This window comes from Erigeron canadensis, chromosome 2 (assembly GCF_010389155.1).
Source record: "Erigeron canadensis isolate Cc75 chromosome 2, C_canadensis_v1, whole genome shotgun sequence".
NCBI lineage: Eukaryota > Viridiplantae > Streptophyta > Magnoliopsida > Asterales > Asteraceae > Erigeron > Erigeron canadensis.
The window spans coordinates 34673872-34691121 of record NC_057762.1 but is presented as its reverse complement, the minus strand read 5'-3'; the positions used below and the strand labels follow the sequence as shown (position 1 = coordinate 34691121).

The 17250-nt window shown below is 31.6% G+C and overlaps 1 protein-coding gene across 1 annotated transcript; it reads left to right on the top strand.

Annotated features, from left to right (window-relative positions):
- The first annotated feature begins 232 nt into the window (after positions 1–232).
- Positions 233–4601, top strand: LOC122589006 (probable LRR receptor-like serine/threonine-protein kinase At4g37250). The gene is made up of 2 exons (XM_043761233.1): positions 233–1939; positions 3634–4601. The coding sequence occupies exons 1-2, from the start codon at positions 313–315 to the stop codon at positions 4326–4328; spliced, it is 2322 nt and encodes a 773-aa protein (XP_043617168.1). The 5' UTR covers positions 233–312; the 3' UTR covers positions 4329–4601.
- Positions 4602–17250: the final 12649 nt, after the last annotated feature.

The following is a 17250-nucleotide window of genomic DNA, read 5'->3' as shown; positions in this document are numbered from 1 at the left end:
TTACTAAAGTATATTTTAATGGTGAATAATAATCTCTATTAATTTAATCCAAAAAGTTCTGAACACAGAGCATATTGGTTTGTGGATTTATAGTTTTTAAACATTAATTTGTTTTTGAAGTGAGCTGTGTTTCTGAATCTCTCTCATTATTTTTACTTATTAACTCCACTTCACATGGGCTCTGCTTGTCATAAATCTCACTTAATATTCTACACTACCATCCTCCTCTCTCTCTCTCTCTAACCCCTGTTTTCTCTCTCTACAAGGAAAAAAAAAAACAATGTTGTATCATTTCTCTCAAACGCAAACACAATGAACAAAAAAACCATGGCCAGCCACTATATTTTCCTACCAATTATTGCTCTGTTTTTTGTTAATCAATCATTTGGATTGACAACTGATGGTGTTTTATTACTCTCATTCAAATATTCTGTTTTAACCGATCCTTTTGGTGTTTTAGATAATTGGAATTACTCCGATGAATCACCGTGTTCTTGGAACGGTATCGTTTGTGGCACTCCTGGTGACCCGGCTGCTAATAACCGGGTCACTGCAGTGTCACTACCTAATTCAAAAATTATCGGTTTCATTCCCGCCAATCTTGGTTTGATTCAACACCTTACTAAACTCGATTTATCAAATAATTCAATCAACGGGTCTATGCCGTTATCATTATACAACTCAACGAAACTCAAATACCTCGATTTTTCAAATAATTTGATATCGGGGGAGCTTCGTGAGCTTGTTAAAGGATGGAAAAGTCTCGAGCTTCTCAACATTTCCGATAATTCGTTATCCGGTCAGCTTCCAGAAAATCTAGGTGTTTTGACCAACTTAACGGTTGTTTCGTTAAAAAACAATTATATTCACGGGAATGTACCAACAGGGTTTAATTCCGTTACGTTTTTAGATCTATCTGCGAATTTAATCAATGGTTCGTTACCTAAAGATTTTGGCAGCAGTGATCTTGTTTATTTTAACATTTCGCACAACAGAATTTCGGGCGAAATTCCCCCGGAATTCGCTAACAAAATTCCAACAAACGCGACAGTCGATTTGTCTTATAATAACTTAACTGGCCCGATACCTGAGTCAAGTGTTTTTTTCAATCAAAACCAAACATCTTTTTCAGGAAATTCTGAGTTATGTGGGAAACCGTTAAAAAACTTGTGTTTGATACCTTCTTCGGCATCTACACCGCCAAATGTGACGTCATCACCACCAGCTATAGCCGCGATCCCAAAAACCGCAGAGTCGTCTCGGTCAACAAACAATAATAATAAATCATCAAAATCCGGTTTTAAAACCGTGACGATTGTTGGTATTGTTGTTGGGGATGTTGTTGGCATCGCGATTTTGGCGACGGTTTTTATTTACATTATAAAGAGGCGCAAAAAGGTTGCGCCTCAGAAGTCAGAAAACAGGACTAATAAGGAATTTGACTGGGCGTCATCTTCGGAAGACCAAGAGCATAAGTGGTTACGTAGCTCATTGCCTTGTTTGACTAAACAAAAAGTCCCGGAAGATGAGTCGTCATCAAACGTAAGCACGACTTCTGAAAGTGATGAAGAAAATGATGTGATACTTGCGGCGTCTAAAAATGCTAAAACCGAGGATTCTAAAGGGGAATTGGTGACGGTTGATGGCGAAAAGGAGTTGGAGTTAGAGACGCTATTGAAAGCGTCGGCGTATATACTCGGTGCCACCGGGTCGAGTATTATATATAAGGCGGTTTTGGATGATGGGACCGCGTTGGCGGTCAGGAGAATTGGGGAAAGCGGGTTGGAACGGTTTAGGGATTTTGAGAACCAGGTTCGGGTTATTGCTAAATTGGTGCACCCAAACCTGGTCCGGATTCGTGGATTTTATTGGGGTGCGGACGAAAAGCTTGTTATCTACGATTACGTTCCTCATGGCAGCTTAGCAAACGCACGTTATCGTAAGTCCATAAAGCGACCCTTTTTAATTTATTATCCCAAAATTATTAATGTTTATCATGCATATCAACATTTTAACATTTTAAGATGATAATAATTGGTAAAATTTTTGTAAAGATATATAATGAAAGTATTTAGGAACACTTGATTAGGTAATTAATTAGGATGTGAATTTAGTGTATGAAAGTGCGCAAGTTAGCATGTAAGCTTTTTTAAATGATTTCTGTAACACAAAAAGGATAAAGTAGAAAATTGGATCCAATGATAAGTCTATTTAAGGCAATGAACAAAAATTTTAATGAAAAGTATATGCATTAAAAGATCTTTAAACCTTTCAATTTGTGGTATTTAAAATTACAACTTTTTAGTTCATAATTATCTGCATTTTAAGTCTTTTAAGAGATATAGCACGGTGCCCGCGCGATGCGGCGGATGCTGTAACTGCGATGGTTGGGAGACTTTTGCTGGTGGAGCGGCGTTGAGTTGTGTATATAATTGATGTAAAGGTTAATGGACATATTTTAAGTGATAAAAGGATTGATAGTGTAATTTAATCATTAATGTTAAGGGGATTGTGTATGTGAAAGCATTTTAAGGGGTGCTAAGTGAAAATATTACATAAATATTTTTAACATTACTAAAAATAAAGAGGGTTATTCTTTTTATAATATAGTATAGATAATTCAAAAATCTAGAGTTACAATGAGCTAGATATATTAGATTCTTCACAGAACTAGAGATTAATTTTTTTTCCAAAACTTTAACTATTCAAACTATATAATAAGTGAGAAATCATGCCAATTAAGATTGTTTTTTGCCCATACTATGTAACATGAAGATAAATACTATCAATTAATGAAAATTGTTAACAATTGCTTTATTTAGGATGTGAGCATTAGCATCTGATAAGGTGCATGTGAGCATTACTGCATTAGATGGTGCCCAATTTTAGATGTAAGCATTGAATGATATTTGTAGGAAAGTAGAAAGTTGGATCCAATGATAGAAAAATGGACAAAATTTAGTGAAAACAATAGATAAGAAAGTTTTTTGTACCTTCTATTTCTGACAAATTTCATTCACAATGTTTCACTACAGACTTAAACCATATAAAAGACCAACTAATATAAAGTATATAGATAGATATTGACTTTGTTGCTATGTATATTTTTATGCACATTGAATTAGTCCACCTTTTCACCATAAAGACAATTTATTTGTTATATGGTTATTTCGAATGGTATAGACACTTTTGACGAGATAAAATACCCTGTTTTATCTATCGTGCTAAAAGCAATTGGGAATTTTCTTTTTTAATCACACGAGTCTTTAATGAATTGCCAAATATGGTAACCAGATAAGCATGCATGTGTATATGCACATGTACATGCGCATTGTAGTGATTCGACATCGGTGTTGACTCTATGGTGAGCTGACGGTAATCAATGGTGGAGTGGTTGCAACTACAGCCTTTGTTATATAAATGCACCGAGTGGTACACCACAAGTCAACTGTCACGTAGCGTTTAACTCTTAGCCCAAAATTGTATTCTAACAATTGACGTGTCCTAAAACTTTTTAAAATTCATATAAATGCATCAAAATATCATGGTGGACACGCTGATTGAAAATGACACATCTTTCGCCTTGTTTTGTATTTTTTAACTTCTTGACAATTTGACTTGTATATCATCCAGGAAAGGCTGGATCTTCACCTTGTCCGCTACCTTGGGAGGTAAGACTCAAGATAGCGAAAGGAACGGCTCGGGGGCTAATGTACATCCATGACAAAAAACAAGTACATGGGAACCTCAAGCCGAGTAATATTCTGTTAGGCTCTGATATGGAGCCTAAGATTGGAGATTTCGGGCTTGAAAGATTAGTTGTGGGTGAAAATAGTTGTAAAGTTGGGGGTTCATCTAGAAATTTTGGTAGCAAGAGGTCAACTGCATCCCGTGACAGCTTTCAAGATGTCACGGTTGGGTCAAACCCCAGCCCAAGCCCTAGTGCAATGGGGTGCATATCACCATATTATGCCCCCGAATCACTCAGGAGTATAAAGCCTAGTGCAAAATGGGACGTTTTTTCGTATGGTGTTGTGTTGCTAGAACTATTAACGGGAAAGGTCATCATCTCAGATGAATTTGGACCTGCTAGCATGACATGGAGTTCCCCATTGACGGATGAAGAAAAAGTTAAGGTGTTACGAATGGCTGACGTGGCAATTCGTAGTGACGTGGAAGGGAAAGAGGAAACATTTTTCACGATTTTGAAAATAGGTTATAATTGTATATCTCCGGTACCACAAAAGAGACCGCACATGAAAGAGATCCTTCACGCTCTCGACAAATTCCCCTCTGCATCTTCTTCGTATTATTTTGGTCACATATAATTTATTAGGAGGAAATAAGTAATTAAAAAAAAAAGAAATTTTCTAGATGTGTATTTATGATGAAAATGGAAGTAGGTGTTGTATCTTTATTTTAAAACTAGAATTGTATCCATACAATGCATGGAGATTGATAGTTTCAGTGTAGAGATACGGTTAAGACTCATGCATGACGGCCGATTACACCGATTAATGGTAGTGGGAGGTGGTTTAAGAGAAGTGTCTAACTTTTTTTTTTTTAATGGCAAATTACATCCACACTTAATTCATACAATATTTACTAGTTTTACCATTATATGATTTGAACTCAAAATCATATGGTTGATGGTCATATTGATTGTTAATATATACAAGAGATATATTAGTAATCTTGATTGATGATTGATGTTCTTGAAATTTAAATCTAAGACGATAGTCAAATGTTTTACTCTTATTATTTAGTAACATGGCAATAGATAATGTTTTTTGCGATTTGTTTAGAAGTAGGATTATCTGTCCGTGATTTGTTATTATTTATTTAACACTAAATTGCACCAAATCTTCTCACTTGCTACCGTTAATAATTCATTTTTCTAGCAGTAGTTTCTATTTTAAACTATCTAATAAAAAATTCTACATTTTCATATTGAAAAAGATATGTTTTTGATAAGGTGTTATCAACTAATATTGTATATTAGTTAATTAATTTATATAAATTTTAAAAAGATTTATTAGTGAGTCTAGGGTAGTAACAATAACAAGTCTAGTGTACTATACTATACCTTTAATAATACAAGGTAGTAGAACACTTAATTAACCAAGTTGAGGATATATATAATAGTAGAATGCATTTTAGCCATGATTTAATGGTTGAAAATGTAAAAGAACGTACAAAAATGATACACAAACTCGCAAACGACATGGTAAAGCAGGTATGACGTAAACAACTAAACAACCATATCTTGAGGGTAGTATGACTGTTTTTTATATTTTTTTATACCCAAAACACGAAAGGTAAATCATATGTGTATGTGCACACAATATTTAAAATATGCATAATTTTTTATTGATTAAGAATTTAGATTGGAAAATTTTGATTAAGAATTTAGATTGGAAAATTTTCTCCATATCACCATATGTCATATTCGCTTTTGTGATTGAGTAGTGTTGAATGTTGATCACGATGGATGAGCTACAAAGAACTGACTATAGCCTAACATGAAAGACATATTCGCTTTAAGAAGTCAAATCTAAAGTATTCATTATTTAAGACCGAATGAACGATATTAGCAATTAAGCACAGAACACCGTATGATTATCTAATAATTGTGTGGCAAATAAAAAGGATTTATGCATCTAAGCCAACGAAGTCAAAATCGAGTTCAGTGAATTGGTTGAAGGTTTGCTCTAGGTTGAACTATATCAAACCAAACCGAAGCATAGTTATAATAGATATAGATACATTTGTTAAAGTATATTTTATATCCTTTTGTATGCCTTATCCTCCGGATATAACATTACTAGTTCTAATACTCGTACGATATATGGTAGCTAGATCTAGTTTATCCAAGGAAAAAAGTTGGTTTGACTCGAAAATTTTCATAATCGAATTGACCAGTTTGGTTCAATTTTTTTTATAATTCCAAACCGTTTATACTGCTAAAACCAACTTGTTGCTTAAATTTAACTAGCCTGGTACGCACGCATTGCGGCCGATACAATTAACATCACAAAATCATCCAATGTATTACTAATTTTTCCCCAAATAGAGCATATTTAAATCGCAATGTTATACTTATACTAACAAGGGGTGAGTTGTGTGTGTTCAAAGAAGTGTGGATAAAGAGGGTATAAATGTAATTTCGACATATGTAACTTTCAACATTTATGAGTGAGAGTGCTATTCTTTTTATAAAAAAATATAGATGAGTAAGTAGTAACGAATTTAATACGGAGTATAATATATCCGAATATCATTTGTTCCTCTTAATATCAGTTGTGGGCCAATTAAAATTACATAAACGGGACAATATTCATCAATGTTGACCTAACCTATCTTTCTATCTATGAAATAAATTCCTATGGTTGAAGATTCTCCATTTCAAACTCAGATTAACTACATATTGAATTTGATTTCTCCATTTCCTGAACTTAAATTATCTGTCTTCCATATGGTTTTAATTACTTGTTAAATGAGTAGACACTATTTGGACATACGATGGACAAGGTTTTAAAGTTATTTGGGATGATTGAATTAACTCAAACGAGTATGGTACCCGTGCAATGCGGTGAGGAAGATGGTCTAGTGGTGTCAGTGATGGTACTATTGGTGGTGGTGGCAGTGTCAAGTGGTGTAGATTGATATAATTATGATAGTAGAAATTTTTAAAAGATAAGGACGTAAATTGTTAATTATTAAAATAAATGTTCAAAGTGTAAATTAATTAATTAAGAGCAAATTTGGTATTTTATAAAAACCTTTTCTATTATCATAATTTATTAAGAGTAACTTAATAATTCCGTATGTAACTATTGTGTTCTAAAAATAGGGGTGTAATAATTTTTATAAAGAAGTATAGATAATATAAAATATTAAAGGCAATTCTGTTAATTTAAAGACAGAAATTACTTAAAATAAAAATGAACCTTTTACTTTATGAGGAGTAGAGATAAAAATTTTTGGAAGCCAGAATACAAGTCAGATTTATACAACTACCACGAGTATGATTCCATATAGAAAAAGAGGAACTTCTACCCTAGTCATGGTCCTTATGTCCGTTTCCGAACCCTTTCCAAGACCATCTCCAAAATGTTTATCTAAAGAGATTTGATCGTGAGATTTACTTAAAAACATTAGAACGTGTGACCACTGGACTATTTTGATAGTGTTTCTTTGTATGTGTGATGTATTGATCTAAAATTTTAAACTACTAATAATGCTATAACTGGACATTATGCATATCAAGCCCCGCTCAAACAGTCCCGACCTAAGTATGGGTCGTTTGAACACACTATATGAAAGAATGCTAATAAAAACTATTGAAAAATGACTCATACTTTGGAAAGGAACGAAGAAGTATCCACATCTCACAACCAAATCTTTACAAACTTACAGAGGTGGTACTAGGAAAAAATTTCAAAGAGGACAAACTTAGAAAACTTATGAAAAATAAATTTAAAAGGGGGCAAAATGTTAAAAACCTATAGAAATTTTTTAAAAATTTATGAAAAATTTAAAAATACATGACAAAATTTAAATTTGGAGGGGGGCATTGGACCCCTTTGCCCCCCCTTTAATACTGCCCCTGCAAACTTATATGGTAAATTAGGTGGACCAATTAAATTTCAAGCTTTATTTGTTTTTTTCATACAAATTAATTAAAAATTCTCTGGTAAATTTATTTTATTTTATTAGTGACAACTCAATTTATAAAAATTGTTTATAAATTGTTGTATCTCAAGCATTTCTCAAGATACTAAATCTCTATCTTTTCTATCTCTATATATAATAAAAGAGAATTGTCTTCTAAAGTTATTTTTAGAAAAAGTATTATGTGTTATGTCTATATTTCTTTTTAAAAAGTTTTTATTTTATTTATGATGTCATATTTAGTATTGAACATTTGTAAAGATAAATAACCCATAAAATACTTATTTTAAATTTCTATTTTTGATTGAAAATATCTTATTAAGTTTTATTAATGCAATAAGTATTTATATATAAAAAAATTTAAACTTCTATTTTTATTGAAAATGTATTATTATGTTTTATTAATGCAATAAGTATTTATATATAAATATTATATTAGTCAGTTTAATATCTCCAAACCAAGTTATAATGTATTAAATAACAAAAATTACACATATTTTTCTTACATTTTATTTTCATTTAAAATATTATTTAAAATGCCTGAGTTAAACCGGGTTTATTGGTGACAACTCAATTTATAAAAATTTGTTTATAAATTATTTGTATCTCAAGTATTTCTCAAGATACTAAATAGCATAATATAATATTATCTATATGCATAAAATATCAAATACTCGAGTAGCTGTCATGATTTATTTTGTGGCATGGTCCATATATGAAGATCAATTAATGCATAAAACATACATATCACATTGATTATCTTCTTCTTTCATTTTTTATCATTATTATATTAGGTATTGATTGATTGATTATTATCATATCAAACAATTACATATATCTTTAATAAATATTTGGGGAAGAAAAATGAAAAATGCTAAACAAAGCTTATAAAGCTTTATAAAGGTTGTAAGTTTTCATATTAAAGTTCATTCCTGAAATTTATGTTAAGTGTAAAACTAATTAATGCGTCTTAATAAAAACCCTTATGGCTTTGTTTAACAAAACCCAAAAAAATACATCTTTAATAAATCAACTATAAGTGAGTCATTACTTAACATATATGATTCTATGATTATTTTTTTTAATAGGTAAAACTAAATATAGGGTTGTAATTTACAATGACATTTCTCACTGTTTACTATTAAATTTTTTTGATAAGTTTACAACTATCTTATGCACCTTAATTACGATGTTTATGGTTATATTTAACAAAAACCTTTTTTAATATACTTATATGTAGACATAACGATATAATGATGATGATAATGAGTATTGACCATTTAGCTGGTGTATAGAATAACACAATGGTACTTCTTTTTATCTATCTTCGGTTCACCATTTACATCTGAGGGATTATACATCAAAACACCCAAGCCGTAAACACATACTATTTGATAAAACTAAAGGTGCAAAATCTAATGGCGCGTTTGGTTCACGGAATGTTTTTGGATGGAATGAAATCTATTGAAGGAATTGGAATCTGATGGAATGGAATTTGATGGAATGTTTTTCATCTTTTGAAGATTTAAGGAAGAGACGGAATGAGATTCCTTCCCTCATCCTCATGTAATGGAGATTCCATCAAATGAGGGAATGTTGACATTACAATGGAATGATATTCCTTCATCATTGAGCAACCAAATGCACTAAGGAATGGAATTCAATTCCGATTCCATCAAATTCCATCAGAATCTACGAACCAAACGCGACCTAAGAGTTTAAGCTGGAACCAAATTAACAAGAAAAAACGTCATAAGCTAAAAACAAATATACATAATTAAATCGTTATATGTCCTATAGGACATATTAAGCTCAAATAACAATTTAATATTTTATTTGAACTTCAAAATAATAAATGAATATAAAATGAAACACTGTAACTCTAATATCACCAAAATTGCAGGCAACCTACTGGAGCGAACTGATAGACATCATCATTATTCATTGGATATATGTACAACAATTCTCGTGGTTTAATTAAATACTACATTACTACTTCAACTCATCATTCAATGTTGATGATTTCTCTTACAAAGACGGTTAGATAGCTATGTTTTAAATTTTAGAGAAAATTATATTTTTCGTCCTTCAATTTGGCAGTTTTTTCAGTTTTGACCCTAAAGTAAATTAATTACAGAAAAAACCTTAAAGTTGGTCAAAATTTTCAGTTTTGACTCCGTGTCTATACGCCGTCTATTTTGACCGTTAAGTGAGGGGCAAATTAGTCATTTCGCCGTCTTTTTCTTCTACTTCATATTTTCCTTTTTCTTCTCCTTCTTTTAACAGATAAAACCAATATCTATTCCTACCTCAATCTATATCTTATCATCAAACTCTCTCTCTCTCAGACACACATACATACATATATATATATATGTATATATATCATCATCATCATGAAGATAAACGATAATCAGATCTAAAAACACACACTTCTATCTTTGTATATTTACATATAAATATAAATGTATATCTATATATCTATACATATACATATACTCATCAAATCTATATACATATGTACCGAGCATCTTCTTTGGTCACCAATTCTTCCGTCGGGATCTCAACGATTTGCAAGAGGGTGGTTGGATATGGTGTTTGACGGCGGTGACCGGACACCGGTAGCTACAACAACCATTTTATTATTTTTCTATTAATAAATGGAGGTGTGGGTTCATATTAGGTTCAAAAACAGTTATTTGCTTTGAATATGAGTTCTTATTTGAAAACCATGTAGGTGCCATAAAAACATATTAAGTTTGTTGTTTTTTTTTTATATCATTATTTGATATATGAAGATGATAAATTCTGCTAGAACATGTTTTACAAAATTACATTACATTTAAATTCAATTTGTTGATGTTATAATTTATTTGGATTATGATGGATTCGTATATCTCATTTATTTATTTTGATATGGAATGAGATTTTGATGAATGTGTTGATAATATTACATGTCTGTAGATTCGTGAGGTAGGAATGGATCTTGGTTTCATCTGTTAAAAGGAGGAGGAGGATAAGATGAAGAAAAAGAAGACGGCGAAATGACTAATCTGCCCCTCACTTAACGGTCAAAATAGACGGCGTATAGACACGGAGTCAAAACTGAAAATTTTGACCAACTTTAAGGTTTTTTCTGTAATTAATTCACTTTAAAGTCAAAACTGAAAAAATTGTCAAGTTAAGGGATGAAAAATGTAATTTTCTCTAAATTTTATTACAGGTACTCATACATTAAGATGGTCCCGAATATGTTATAAAATAACCCGTTGTTAATTATGTTGTTCAAATATATAAGTATATTTCGTATGACATATTTTTTTTTCATATTTAAATTGAAAATATATAAATTAATATAATTTGAATGAGCTTATTGTAAAAATGAAAATTTTCATTAAATATATAAAATAGAGTTTTAATTAAGATTTAAGTTACATTAATTTAAACATCATTTCTTATATTAAAATGCTGTAACTTTCTAACAAAATTGATGTAAGGCCGTAACGGTACAGATAAGCCCATTTGCAGTCAAACTTTTATAGGCTACTTTTGAGCCATTTCTAGTAAACCTATAGGCCCATATATATGAAAGCTCTTTTTGTTATTGGGTATTTGGGTGTCTATTACCCTATAGGGTAGCAATTCCTAAGTATTTCATGGGTTAGATTCCAAAAGTTAGTTGGGCTCATAAATCGGTAGGAGCAAATTTAGTAAGTCAATCGATCTACGGACCATCTTCGGTTGGATTATTGGCTGGGTTTGTTTTTGTTTTTCTTTTTAACCGCTACATATTATAAATAAAAAGTCATCTAACAAAGGACTAAATACCAAACCAAGTTACAATTATAATTACATTATCTAGAAAAATAAACGATAGCAACAAATTCCCAGACATTCCTTGTAGCTTGAACTGCGAAAACCGCAAAATATAGGGTCAAACAACTCGTGTCAATTAAAAGACAAGACACTAAAAAACCTTTCTCAGAGAGGCCGTGTCACCGGCTTTTATTATGTGGTGTTTTGATGCGATCCAGATAAGTTTCTAGGAACAAAACAAACTTACACAAAAAGAAGCGGGTTTTCAAGCAGAAGACACAAAGCTTCCTACATCACTCATCTCGTCAACCCTATTATGACCTATACCTTTTGTTTATAAATTGCAATTCATCAAGAAATACAGGTTACATACTTTCATGATATCAAAGTTATTGGGCCAGACTTTGTTTCAGCATTATAATATCACTTCCAAAGTTAAAGAATCACAACATGGCTTCGGCCTTTAGTTATATTACCAACAGCGCCCAAACATAATACTGTATTAAATTATCGTTAACATTCTAGTTAGATATTTTAGCAATAATCTGAACTTAAAAGTATAAATATAAATGCATGTAATGATTCACTGATTAAGGGTTGTCATAATAAAGTAAAAACCACATACAAATTGATAAATCTATAATAAAGACTTTGTAGGTTACCATCGGTCTTTAGTTTCAAGTATTTTTGTATTATAGTGTCAACGGCGACATAGAGAAGCATGAATGGATAGATGACAATATCACGACTAGTTACTTGTAAGCATGTTATATATGTGTTCTACACTTCAATGAATGAAAAAATTATCTTAGTTATAGAATTGAACTTGAAGCTATTAGTTTAAACCTGCAAACATATACCCCGGCCCGTTATTAATTAACCATCACCAAAACCACTCCCTAATCCTTAAATTTATGTCAACTCATTTGGTTTTGGAGTGTGAAAGTGTGGAACAATACGAAAAAATTTGTAATGATCGATGATCATATTAAAATCTTAGTGGCTTAGTCACTGCCGGCTCTAATATACAAATGGGTTAGGTAGGTGTTTTGGACCCCCAAATTTATAAGGCCTCAAATTTTTAATCCAGATTTGAATTTTATTTTGGAAAATGATCAATTCTCTTAAAAAAATAGCCTAAAAATTCTCTTAAAACTATTAAAAGGTGACATGTGTCATCTACTCATTCTCTTTCCTAATTTTGTTCCTGATTTTTTCACATGTCATCATCTCATAATTAAAAGGATCTTTAGGCTATTTAGTTAGGAGGATTAATCATTTCCCTTTTATTTTGCATAGGGTTTTTTTACTTGGTATATTTAACATAATGAACTAAAGAAGTAACTAGTAGCACACCACAAATATGTGTATGTGTAGTGGATTAGTCTCTAACCATAAGTTAAATGAATCTTCAATGAGATATTATTGTTCTATCTTCTATGGTTTCTTCTAGTTTAATTTAGAAACATTATCTTTCTATGTATTGATTTGATTAGTAGTAGTAATTATTTATCTCGCGTAATTTATTCATGTGTTTATTGTGTTTACTACATCGTCCCATTATTTGGTTTTGAATTTCGAATTTGTATCTTATGTCCGAATAAAAAAGGAGAATTTTGTTAGAGATTTTAAAAGGTAGGCCTCCAAAATCAATTTCGCTTAAGACAAAAAAAAAAAAACGTTGAGTCGGCTTTGGGCTTAGTTGTTGTTGCTTGCTAATTGATATACTAACATATATAGGCCATCCTTACTTGATGTTGCTAACTGACTGGACCGAACACAATATATACTTAATTGACATATAAGAGAACACATGATCCCATGTAGTCTTTAATTGGTCACAATGAACTCGAATACTCGATGTCATAGTAAATATTTTCTTTCTTCATGTTCTTCAATAAAAACCAATATATATGCGATTCAAGATGCCACAACACTTGTGTTTGCCAACAAAAAAGTGTCCAAGTGCTAGACTAAAGCTATCTTTCCTGTTCTTTAGCGACTGTCTCGACAGTCGACAGTAAATTACATTTGTGTCCCTCTAACACCTTTTTACTTTAATGTTTGAAATGAAGGTGTGGTCAAAGGTAATAATAGATGAATTTACAAACATTGCGTAAATGCATTATGCATGGTCCATCTAATATACTCCTGTAAAGTTTTTGTTGCCTAATATTATTACACACAATTATGATACTTCATGTGCATATTAAAAATTGTAAGCAAATCATTGACTTAAATGCTCAATTATATGGTTGTCACCATTAGCTTCCTCCTTCTATATATAACGAAAATAAAAACGAATTCTTTTACTAATGAATTTGGTACTCGGTCTTTGTACATTGAAGTTTATTATTCGGGTTTGAGTCTTACTTCTCCCATACGTATACGTTGAATAAAAGAGGGTATTTACGGTATTTTCAGAAGTCTTAAACATTCAAAGTAATTATTACACTGATCAAAATGTTTGGTCAAGCACTCTACAATGAGAGGTTAAAAAAAAAGCCTTTGAAAACTGGTTTAGTTAATTTATGAAAAATGTTAAACAAAGGTCTTAGGGCTTCACTTAATATGTATAAAAAGATTGTACATTTTCATATTAAAAGTCCACCCCTGAATTTTATGGTAAGTGTACAACTAATTAATGCACCTTAACAAAAGCCCTTAAGGCTTCGTTTAGCAAAACCCTTAATTTATATATGCTTAATAATATATACTCGAATCAAAAAATGTATTTCTTACTAGAGGTGGAAACCGAATTATTTTGTAGAAACTATACAACATCTATTATTCATGAATGAAAATCCAGTGGCATTTTTAGTTTTTCACCAATGATGTAGCGTCTATGAATTTACATCCATCTACAAATTTATATAATGAAATCAAAAGCAACCACATTTTGTTGGTATTATTTGATTAATGGGTTATGAAATTGACATATCAAGATTGGTTTTGTAAAAAAGGGCAAATCCCTTTAGCAGAGGAGGATCATAGTAAGTTTCATTTTGTTTTTGTGCATTATATTATAGTCTTGTATATTTAAGAGTAGCGACTACTCCTTGCCCTGAAAAAAACATTGATTTGCTTTTACATGATACAGTATATATCATTTGGATCTTTCTCATATTTGGAGTGAGCATCTAAAGTTGCACATTTACTTTTAAAAGGTAATACGAGTATGTAATAACCATTTCTCTTTAATTGCATAGTATTCAAATACCCATCCCCAGCTGGTTCCCAACGATTAAGCTTCACATGGCTTCTAATATGCTATTTACCTTTTTGGATATAAATCATTGTTTCCCTTTTTGTGATAATTAACATGTACAATTGTACTTATGCAATGACAGTTGTTATTGGGATATAAAGTTTATCGAAATGAAAGCATACCTGTTTGTGCATTCTATAATCAGCCATAGAAATCATTCCAAACCTTTAATCGGTCAATGTTGAAAATTAGGTTAAATTGGAAGGAAAACCTTAATTCTTTTGCATTGTTACTTATACAACCATTAAGGTTTATTGTAACGAGATAAGTACACCTAAATGCTATCGAGTCAATTAAATCTGATCTGCCAATTTTTTGTTAGGCTCTCCACAATAGGGTTCTGCATAAGCAGTGCCGCAGTAACGGGAGGCCACTTGATATATGAGCGGGACTTGATAATGAACTAAAAAGGATCTTAAAAACCTCATATTATTTTCGAACAGCTAAATTTATCAATAAAAAAGATTTCAGCAAGGAACCGAAGAGTTAAAAGTTTACATCATATGACTCGGGCTAAGTTGCCATCGAGTCCAAGAAAAAGAAAAACATTTATAACGTGAGCTAATCCAAAGGTACGAAACCGATACCACCTGATTAAACAGCACATTATAAAAACCTCATATAATTTATGATTTTGTGCTTTCAGCAAACAATAGGCGACTCGATTCTATTTCTATGCTTACCTATTGCTTCACCCTACCCATAATGGACTGACTATGAGGGGAGAAGATGAACGGAAACTGGCTGAAAACCCGAAACGCTTGATCCATACTCGATCCAAGTGGTTGTCAATGTTGGAAATTTGGATATAAGCATATACCATTCAGACAAAACCTGTTTTGTGTATCTTTAAAGAAAAACATTATTGTGACTTTTTGTACGTAAGGGTAAATTCGTATGTACATATTACCAAAAAAAACTATTACAACCAAGTGAATTCAGTCAAACCAACACTACGCGAGTTCCGGCCTGGTGGCTTAAAAACTATATATCATCAATATCAATTCTCCTTCATGTACGTTGTATATCATATAATATTAATTAATTATACTACAATAACATCTATACCAACATTAGTTATGTACTTTGATTCATAAGGTTAATAAATTAATTAAGGAACATCAAATTGAAGAACCCATAAATTATTATGCAATTTTGACAATAACTTGTTCCAACCAACCTTAGTTCAAACCTAAGTCAAATTAGTGATGGAATAGACTAAATAGAGTAGCTAGACAATATAACATCGCCATCATCCAGCTTGGATATATCAGTGTAAAATTAACTTAGCTGGTCACATGATATCAAATGATGTAAAGATAAATATCCCATTATCATAGCTTACCATATTATCATGCTTCTAACTATAACGGATAGATTATAATATCACATTAAAATCACACTTATTTGAACTAGCTTTACAAGCCACCTATTTTTTGTATTTAAGATGAAAAAATTCGATGTTCAGCTTGCACTGCATACGGTACAAGCTCCTATATATCACAGTATTGCTTTGTTATCCATCTTAAAGAGATTGCAGAGAAGTCAAAAATGTGATTTGGGACTTTACAGGAACAAAAATGAAATCTTATAAACACAAACGGAGACCAATTTGGACAACTCATTGTGCACAATCTGGCAGTCACTTTTTTGTTTATTTAATTTAATGACGATTATAAACAAATCACATAATGATAATGTTTACACGTAATATATTTGTCCCAAATGAAAACAATGTAGCCAAAAAGATAAAAAGCCATAGGTAAACTGTAGTAGTCAGTCTCCCTCTGTAAATATTTCAAGGTAGAGTAATCCAACAAGTCCAATCAAGTGTACCACAATATGTTATGTGTGACAAAGATGCACCCGCTCATTACCAATTAAGTTACACACTGTTGACGTTTCAATCCATTGTTGTGAGATGCTTTGAATAAGAAATGAAAAATAAGGCGTCTGGTATCCCGAACATATTTTTGGTAACCCGGCCAAACTATTAATGACAGGGGCCCGTTTTTACTCTACCAGATTTGCCATTACAGACAGAGGGGCCAACACTATTTTGGAGCGATATGGTCGAGAAACCAAAAATTTTAGTTGGGATACACCATCCGAAAAATAATCCTGATCACAAATAGACTCGCCTCTATTAGACGTCGCGTGAATCACCTTATTAATATCATGGAAATCCATCTTATTTCTTATTTACAATAATACAAAGAGAGCATTATTGTATAAACTTCATATTTCAGATATAGATTAAAAAAAAGTAGAGAAAGAGAATCTGTTATAAAACTGCAAAAAATTGGTCCCAATGATGCTTGTATTCACACTTTGTTTCTTTCTCTCTGACAAAAAGAAATTCAAAGAGGGAAGTCCAGCAGCAACCCATCCTTAGCAAAGTGTTTAATTTGTAAGTATCACTTTGACCAGAACCAAAAGATGAAAACAGTAAAAAAGAAAAGTTGTTTACTTATTCAGTTTAACTCATTCAT

Bases quoted from the DNA above. Each gene is read 5' to 3' on its own strand.
- LOC122589006 (XM_043761233.1), top strand. From the start codon at position 313: ATGAACAAAAAAACCATGGCCAGCCACTATATTTTCCTACCAATTATT. The intron at 1,940-3,633 runs GTAAGTCCATAA...TATATCATCCAG, and splicing joins CTTAGCAAACGCACGTTATC to GAAAGGCTGGATCTTCACCT.